Genomic DNA, 9,911 nt, shown 5'->3' on the forward strand with positions numbered 1-9,911 from the left:
GGCTGGATTGTGCTTCAATTGCCTGCGGAAGGGACATCGTTCCAAGGACTGTCCTTCTGATAAAACTTGTCGTAAATGTCAGCGACGACATCATACTTTGCTACATGAAGTAGAAGTATCTTATGCGCGGCCGAATGTAACACCTAATGTCTCTGTTCCCATCAAAGCAGAAATTGAGCAGCCATTGCGAATTCCTCAGATGTACAATCCAATGACTGCAAAACAAAATAGCTCAGTCTTACAAGATTTTTCGATTTCCACACCATGTTCCTGTTACGTTGGGGAACCAACCAAAACCGTACTACTACTTACTGCGGTGGTGCATGCTCTTGACCAGAACAACCGACCTCATCCATGCTGAGTACTATTGGATAGCGGCTCTCAGGTGAATTTTGTGACAGAGGAAATGGCCAATCGACTTGGAGTACCGAAGAAACGTGCGAATGTTCCAATCACCGGCATCAATGCTCTGCGATCCTTAGCTCGTGAGAAGATCAACATTAGTTTTCGATCCCGTGTATCTAGCTTTCATGCGAACCTCGATTGTTTAGTCACAACACAAGTCACTGGAACTATCCCTACATCGAAACTGGATATTGGCTCGTGGAATATCCCAACTGGTCTGATACTAGCAGATCCCCAGTTCCACACGCCTGCAAAGATCGATATGCTAATAGGAGCAGAAATATTCTTTGACATCTTCAAACCAAGTCAGCTTCTTCTAGAGGATGGCCTTCCTCATTTGCGCGATACCTACCTTGGATGGATCGTATCTGGAGTTATTCACGAACCGTACTCTCCAACAGTAAACCTCCAACACTCCAATATAGCTTCAATTGAAGAAGTTGAAACCATGATGCAACAATTCTGGAAAATTGAAGAAGTGTCAGATGTTCCCAAATTTTCTGCCGACGAATTGGCTTGCGAGGCGCATTTCCTGTCCACGTATAAGCGAGACCCAAACGGACGATTCATTGTAAAACTACCTCTAAAGAAGAATGTTGACAAGATGAATGATTGTCGAGCCCTGGCACTGAAGCGATTCCTGATGTTGGAAAAGAAGTTGGTGCGCAACCCTGAGTTACAGATGCAGTATATTCAGTTCATCCGAGAGTATGAGACTCTTGGTCACTGTCACGAAATTAACGAAGCCAATGACCTGCCTAATCAACGCAATTTTTACATGCCGCATCATGCTGTTCTGCGGCCCTCGAGTTCCAGCACAAAATGTCGTGTAGTCTTCGATGCCAGTGCGAAGCCCACTCCTGATAGTTTATCATTAATCGATGTTCTCCACGTCGGGCCTGTAGTACAAAGCGAATTATTCTCCATTGTACTAAGATTCCGGAAACACCAAATTGCAATATCGGCGGACATAGCAAAAATGTACCGCCAGGTATCAATGGCAGCTGAAGATCAGAACTACCAACGAATATTCTGGAGAGAACATCCGGCACATCCGCTGCGAATACTGGAATTGAAAACCGTAACGTATGGAACAGCTTCCGCCCCTTACCAGGCCACACGATGTTTAGTGCAGCTGGCAGAAGAAGAAGGACGTGATTTCCCCGTTGCCGCGCGCATAGTAAAGGAGGATATATATGTGGATGACATACTCACTGGAGCTGAAAGTGTGACTGATGCTATCAAAGTTTATCGTCAATTAAGGCAGCTTCTTGGTCGAGGCGGTTTTCCCATACATAAGTGGTGTTCGAATTCGAAAGAGCTACTGGAACACATACCGCCGCAAGAGTGTGAGAAACAAATACCAATGGATTATTGTGAAGCAAACCAGGTAATCAAAATTTTGGGATTGCTGTGGGATTCCCACGAAGATGCCCTTTATATCGCCAATCAACCTAAGCAACCAACGATACAACAACAAATAATTACAAAGAGGATTATCTATGCTGAAGTGGCTAAGTTTTACGATCCACTTGGTTTGTTCTCGCCGGTAATAGTTCTGGCAAAATTACTTGTGCAACAAATTTGGAGAACTAAGGCAGGATGGGACGAGTCAGTTGACACCGAACTGACCCAGAAGTGGAATCTATTACTGTGTTCGTTGTCACAACTCAACCGAATAAAGGTTCCGAGATGTGTGACTTTTAACAATGCAATTGCCTTCGAGTTACATGGATTTGCCGACGCCTCAACTGTAGCCTACGGAGCATGTATTTATCTACGAAGCATATTCAACGACGGAACAGCCAAACTTCGAATGTTATGCAGCAAGTCCAAACTTGCTCCCTTACACGACCTTTCCATACCCAGAAAAGAGCTTTGTGCAGCTCTATTACTTACGCGACTTCTCCAGAAGGTGATACCAGCCCTTGGAATAACGTTCCAGGACATAGTTTTATGGAGTGATAGCACGATTGTTTTAGCATGGATAAAGAAACCTCTAAACCTACTTCAATTGTTCGTACGGAATCGTATCGCCGTCATCCAAGAACATACGAGTGAGTACCGATGGCATTATATTCGTTCTCAGCAGAATCCTGCCGACCTTACATCACGTGGTCTGCTATCAGAACTTCTGGAAGAAAACATGCTTTGGTGGGACGGCCCCGAATTCCTCACAAAGTCACAATACAAAACAGAAAATGTTGAAGATGTTCCCAATGATATGTTACCAGAAATGAAATCCGCTATAGCTACAGCAGCCGTGAGTAGTCCTCATTTCGCATTTTTGTATAAATTCAGCAGCTTCCGTAAAATACAAAGAATAATGGGATACATCCTGCGGTTTGTTGCGAACTGCAAAAAGATTGCGTCTAAACGAGAACGATCCCACTTGACGATTCGTGAGCTGTATCAATCGTCAGAAGCTGTCATCCGCATAATACAACTAACTCACTTAGGAGACGAAATTGAACGAGTTATTGCTAATGAGCCCTGCAGAAGAGTCGGTAATCTCCGGCCGATGTACAGTAACGGTTTACTGCGAGTTGGTGGTCGCCTTAGTCATTCCAAATTGCCGTTCAACAATCGACACCAAATAATTTTACCTGACAAAGACCCCATAGTTCGACTGATGATTCAAGAAATGCACATCGAATTGCTTCATATCGGACAGACTGGCCTGATGAACGCAATGCGTCAGCGATATTGGTTGTTGAATGCCCGATCTACTATTCGACAAGTCACTCGATGTTGTGTTAAATGTTTCCGTACGAATCCATCTAAGACGACGCAGCTAATGGGAAGTTTGCCGCCAGCAAGAGTTGTACCATCGCCTCCATTCGCAGTGACTGGAGTAGACTATGCTGGTCCATGTTGGATCAAGCATGGAACTCGCCGTCCGACATTAACGAAGGCCTATATAGCAGTTTATGTGTGCATGGCTACTAAAGCCATTCATTTGGAAGCTGTCTCCGACCTAAGCACCGATGCCTTTTTGGCATCCCTTAAACGTTTTGTGAGTCGAAGAGGATTGGTTCAACAACTACATTCGGACAACGGGACCAATTTTCGCGGTGCCCAGCATGAATTACATGAGTTATATCGTCAATTCCGGAATCAACAAGCAGTTCAACGTATTCAGCAGTACTGCCAGACTAAAGAAATCGAATGGCACTTCATTCCACCAGATGCCCCAGAGTTTGGAGGGTTATGGGAAGCAGCAGTCAAATCCGCTAAAACCCACTTGCAGCGTATTGTTGGACCTGTGAAGCTAACCTACGAAGAATTTGTAACAGTCCTGACTGAGATTGAAGCAGTGTTGAACTCTCGCCCACTTTATAGTATTTCGAACGATCCTGCCGATCCGCTAGTTATTACACCTGCTCATTATTTGATTGGACGTCCTCTCATCGCTCCAGCCGAACCATCGCTTGAAGATATCAAGGCAAACCGCTTGGATCGTTGGCAACATCTTAGGCTAATGCGCGAGCACTTCTGGCGTGCTTGGAACCAGGACTATCTCAACACGCTGCACCCGCGGAAGAAAAATTTACAGGTGATGCCCAACGTTCGTGAAGGTATGATTGTTCTTCTACACAACCGGACCCAGCCCCCTCTCCACTGGAAATTGGGTCGAATCTCCGCAGTGTATCCAGGAAGTGACGGTCTGATCCGAGCAGTTGATGTATCCGTGGATGGTTCGATTTTCCGGAGACCTATCAACAAAATTTCAATTCTGCCTATCGAAGACAACCATTCTATTCGAAGTACATCTCATCCAAGCAGATCGTAAGTCGTACCGATCGGGGGGAGTATGTTCGGTATGCCACCGAAGCGCAACAGAAAAAGGAAGAAAACATGAACATGTATGTTCGCCCAATGACGGGTATAAAAAGCCGCATCGACAGCTAAGAGAGTGTCAGTTTCATTCCAACCATAGAAAATAAAGAAAAACCTATCCGAACAGTGTGTATCTATTTAGACCAAGTGTGTAGATCCACATAAGAACCCCACCCGTGGTAATTCTGTGTGGACACCTACATGCAACCTAAGGTCTATTGAAACCAAATTCCAAAGTTACAGTCCACTGGTCCAACTATCCTGCGTCCGATTCAGGATAGAACAGGTTCTCTCTATCTCACCCATAGAAGATAAACAGTGTAGAAATGAAGAAAAAAAAGTGGTGCGCAGAAGTTAATTTCGCGACAGGAGCTCAACTTTACTTCAATCGGCAGCAGCAGTACACCATCAAATCTAACACGTATGTAAAGTCCACGAATGGACACTATTCAAACCAACCTAGAATCACTACAAAAAATATTGGTCAACCTGAAAAAGGCATCAAATAGAAACTACAGAAAGTTAACGCCAAAAAACAAACTTGATCAAGCGAACACAATTAGAAATAACATTACCAGCGTGTTAAATGTTTTAGAAAATTCGATAACTGCAGAATTATTCAATCGTATCTTCCGGGAGGAAAAAATGGTTGCCGGCGAAATTATAACAACAATTAATGCTAGATTGGAACGACTGAATGACAAACCAGAGTTAACACTCAGAAATTTACCCCGATTGGCAATAATAAGTATCAGGCTAACAAAAACTTCGAAGATGGTTTCGCTGATTGACGTAATTACAACAGTAATGGCACTTCTGCCGACCTATGACGGCACGCCGAGTAAATTAAACAACTTCATTGATGCACTAAACGTCGTTAAGCAAGTAGCAACAACAGCTGAACAATTGCTGTTTCAGGGATTCCTGTTTGCATTTATGAACAATATCAACGAAGGTGAGCACACTGTACAATGAACGCAGGAAAAAGCGGAAGAACGGAAAAAGGTAGTACCAACCATATGTGGAAGCCGGATAAACAATTGTAGTAAATTATGTATGATAAATAATGTGAGACCTACTTAAACCTTGCAAATCGTTGGTTGAAAGTGAAAAAAACATACATAAAAGTTAGACTAATGTAAACGAAAAAACACTAAACACTAAAATTTGGTGGATGACTGCAAACTCTATTTCAATGTCAAAAATTAGGACAGCAATGAGAAAATGAATAGGACCAATTAATTTTTTTTCTTAAGACAACCAAATTTAAAAAAGTGAAACGAAAAAGCCTTTCCAAATCAATTCACATCAACTGTTAGAGGCAGAATCAAATTTTAAATTAATTAGGGTATTTTGAGAATAAATGATATAAAATAGAAATGAAAAAAAATTATTTAAAAAAGTGAATGAGTGAATGTTGTCATGTCATATTTCCTTCTTCGAACAAAATTATCAATAAACAAAGAGAACGATCCTAGCAATATACCACGGTGAACGTAGGGAATCTGGCTAGCGTTGAAAACAGTTTATGTTAATAAACACCAAAGCAACAAATATTACAATGCATGTTTGAATTAGTTTGCATCGCTATCATTTAGCAAGGCTAAATGATTTAGATTGTTATTCGACCCAACAGCGAAAGGCAATTCCACCAATTCTTTAAAAACTGCTTATTTTGTTTGAAAAAAATATTCTTGTCTCCCATACTTTAATAGTATGAACAGGGCAATATGGGGAAATGCACTTATCGAATTTTAAATGTGAGATTCAAATTTTTACAAACACATTTTCGAAGTGGGAGTTTTTATAAAAATGCAACATTAGCATTAAAGTTCATGAGAAACTAAAAATGTGGGTTAAAATAATATTATCAAACATATAAATGAAACTGAATAGCGCTAAAAACGCGAAGAAAATTAATGGAAGAGGCATACACACCCTTCAAATATATGATGAATGAAATAAAAGAGTAAACAAGCGGATATTAATAACGTACTATACGAAGAAATTAAAAAAAAAAGAAAAATAATTTTGATTTAGCTGTAAAAGCTCAACAATGTTGATCGATAAGGTGTTTTGGAAAAGTTTTGGAGCATACGCGACTTTCGAATTTAGAAATACCTTCAGTGAATAATCACTCCCAGAATGCGGTCAATAACTTTGATAAATTAAGGATCCCTGATCCTAGTAAAATGATCCCAAATTACGCAGGAGAGCCGAAAATGCTAGTTTCATGGCTAGAATCGGAACAAAAGATTAAACTTCATATTATGAGGAGTGCCGAGGCTTATTAGCTGATATAAAAGCAAAAATTTTGTTCAATGACGAGACTAAAGTATGCGTGAAGTTCTTATAGATGGCCTTAATGGAAACTTATTGTCATTAGCTCGTATTTACAAACCAGATAGTCTTCTGAAAGCCTATCAAAATGCTCTAGATCAACAGAGCGCTATAGAAAGACGACGCGGCAAATTCCCTCAAAGATAAACCAATTTTGTAGAAAACGATACTATGCGAACATCAAAATCGCATTTTCAAAAGCGTCTTACAAATTCAGTCAGAACAAATTATAAACCAATTTCACGTTCATTCAATGAATCCAATTCATGATGCATGAAGCAAGTCAAAAGTAACCTCGAATATATTTCATCTGGCCTCAAACATAACTCTCATTTTCAGACGGAATCAGAACTCAGTTACATAATACAGAAAGCAGCTTTCTGCCATATGTGAATATAAAAACACGAATCGGAAATCTAAAATTTCTTGTTGACACTGGCTCTGATAAAAATTACATTGCACCAGAGCTTATCCACCCCACAATGAAAATAAATTGCGCACCGCACCTAATTGAAAACGTTTCTGGATCGCATAAAATAGACAAATTCAGTGAGCTCAACATTTTCTTTAACTACAAATCACTACCAAGACAAAAATTCCTATTATTCAGATTTCACAAATTTTTTGATGGTCTAATAGGATATGAATCATTAAGATCATTAGGTGCTATAATCAATATCACATCCAATGAGCTATGGATAGGGAATTCCTATGATGAAGAAAAATCTCGGCTGTGCCGAAATAAATTTCCAAATCAATAAAATCACAATCGGAAAGACAAATGGAACTGAAAACCGTTGTATTGACCAGAATGAACAAATAATTCCAAGCATTTTCATTTCTTCAAATTTGGGTTCCTCTAAAAATTTCAAAATATTAGCTTCTTTAAGAAACGTAAGTAGTAACGCAATTATATTAGAATATGACTTCAACATGAAGTATAGTCTACATGAAACAAATATAGTAACCGATGGTTTATCGGAAATTCTAACAGATGTACAAATCCAACTAGATAGAGGAATAACAGAAAATCATGAAACTTGTTTGAAAAGGCTTCATTTTCCTAGCAAAAAAACCAACGTTCGAAAACATTCATATCTTCGTGTACCCACTCGAAACAAACACGGAATAAATAAAATTATCGAAAGGTTTCGCACAACGTGCAACCGAATTTTCCTTTCTAATAGGCACAAGTTTGGAAATTTGACATCTAAGAAAATGTTTCTAATATCATGTTCACAATTTAATAACACTTTACTCTCTTCCACAGATTTGATATGTCTAGAGGCGTCATATGACATTAAAGATGTTGGAGAAAGTCCTTCATACTTGTCGAACTCACTCAAATATCGATACAAGTTATTGTTCGGGGCTATGGTGAAAAAAAGTTCACCACAATTTATCAATCGAGACAACATGCACAAATGTAAAACAAACAGCATCAAAACATGAATTTTACTATGAAAGTATTTCTTCCCTTTCAAATATTCCACCCTATCCTATTCTTATCCTTTCACCCTTTTAATCGAATTTACACATCTCTACGATTTAAATTAAAAATCCTCAACCACAATCTAGTTGAAAGCATTTGAAGAAACAGAATTGACCAAAATAAGCACTTCGAAAATTATGAACCCACATTCTATATAATAAAAAGCAGACTAAACGGACTAAAGACCCCAAGACTTATGAAAATTTCACCGAAATTTTCTAAATACTTGAATTAAGCTGCGATATTTATTCACATTTTTTTCGGCTTAGCGCAAAAAAAAATAGACGTAGAAAGGGCTATTGTACTCTATAGTATCAAGCATTAAATAAATAATATCACAGATAAAAGTTTCTAAAGATTTCGAGATGTCTGATTGACCTCGATTAGAAAAGAGTCTGAAAAATGAAAACAATGAGCAGGTTGAAATCAATACAAAAATAGAATCGAAGAATAGAATCAATAAGTTCGAACATCACTAGAAACTGTGAAACTACCGATGGAAATTGCTGAGGACATACCTCATGATGTTCACAATTGTTTCGTCACTGTAAACGGATGTGTTTTACCAATAAAGAAGTAACGAAATTAGAACCATGATAAATCATACCATTTAATGGAGGAACCGAGTTTAAGCAACATGGTGTCTGAAACTCTCGTTAAACGACAAAAATTCACACGTATTTCACAAGTATCTCAAACATACTAGAAGTCGTGATACGGCTACTGCAAACAAAAAACCGTCAGATAAATTATAAAACCAAGCAAAACTCAAACCATAATAGAAATGCAATGAATAACACATTGAAACGGGACGTTTCATACTCGAAGAAAGAAGGAGTTAAGGTATTGTTGTTTAAATCCGAAAGCCCAGATTGGGTCTTAAACTTTAATACTGTTTCCCCTCGCGCACTTATTGACGACACGGTCACACCTTTAGTATATATACTTTAGTATATATTGGGTTGGGGAAAAAGAAATGTCGTATATTGTCAATATATAGCTACACTTAAACATATATTGTGTTGTACTTATCGCATTGGGTCATACTATACGGCTATTTAAAGACGACAATCTGTGCTACATGTGGCAGTGTTGTGTTTGTTCTTTTCAGCCTGAAGTTATAGCGCGTCAAAGATGGAGTCCACCAAGCAAGAAATTCGCCATATTTTACGTTTTCAGTACCTGTGAGGTAAAACTGCAACGAAGGCGGCCGAAAAAAATCGTGTAGTTTATGGACCCGATACTGTAACGATTCGCACAGCACAGCGTTGGTTTGATCGATTTCGTTCTGGTGTAGTAGCTGTCGAAGATACACCCCGTACTGGTAGGCCAATCATCGTGGAAACCGATAAAATCGTTGAAATCATCCAAGTAGACCGGCATGTGAGCACTCGCTCGATTGGCCAGGAACTGGGTATAGACCATAAAACCGTTTGGAACCATTTGCAGAAGATTGGATTTCAAAAAAAGCTGGATGTATAAGTGCCATACGAGTTGACGCAAAAATATCTTTTAGATCGAATCAACGCCTGCGATGCACTGCTGAAACGGAACGAACTCGACCCATTTTTGAAGAAGATGGTCTGGTGATGAAAAGTGGATCACGTACGACAACCTAAAGCGAAAAAAGTCGTGATCGAAGCGCGGTGAGCCGGCCCAAACCATCGCCAAGGTTGGATTGACGGCCAGGAAGGTTTTGCTGTGTGTTTGGTGGGATTGAAAGGGAATTATCCACTATGAGCTGCTCAACTATGGCCAGACCCAGAAACGGCCAGAAATGATCAATAGGAATGGTGTTGTTTTCCACCAGGACAACGCTCGGCCTCACACATCT

The 9,911-nt window shown here is 39.6% G+C and overlaps 1 protein-coding gene across 1 annotated transcript; it reads left to right on the top strand.

Annotated features, from left to right (window-relative positions):
* Positions 1-406: 406 nt before the first annotated feature.
* Positions 407-4,198, top strand: LOC129774523 (uncharacterized). Its single transcript, XM_055778273.1, has one exon. It carries the CDS (start codon positions 407-409, stop codon positions 4,196-4,198), a length of 3,792 nt encoding a protein of 1,263 aa, XP_055634248.1.
* Positions 4,199-9,911: the final 5,713 nt, after the last annotated feature.

The sequence above is a fragment of the Toxorhynchites rutilus genome, chromosome 3, assembly GCF_029784135.1.
Source record: "Toxorhynchites rutilus septentrionalis strain SRP chromosome 3, ASM2978413v1, whole genome shotgun sequence".
NCBI lineage: Eukaryota > Metazoa > Arthropoda > Insecta > Diptera > Culicidae > Toxorhynchites > Toxorhynchites rutilus.

Bases quoted from the DNA above. Each gene is read 5' to 3' on its own strand.
- LOC129774523 (XM_055778273.1), top strand. From the start codon at position 407: ATGGCCAATCGACTTGGAGTACCGAAGAAACGTGCGAATGTTCCAATC.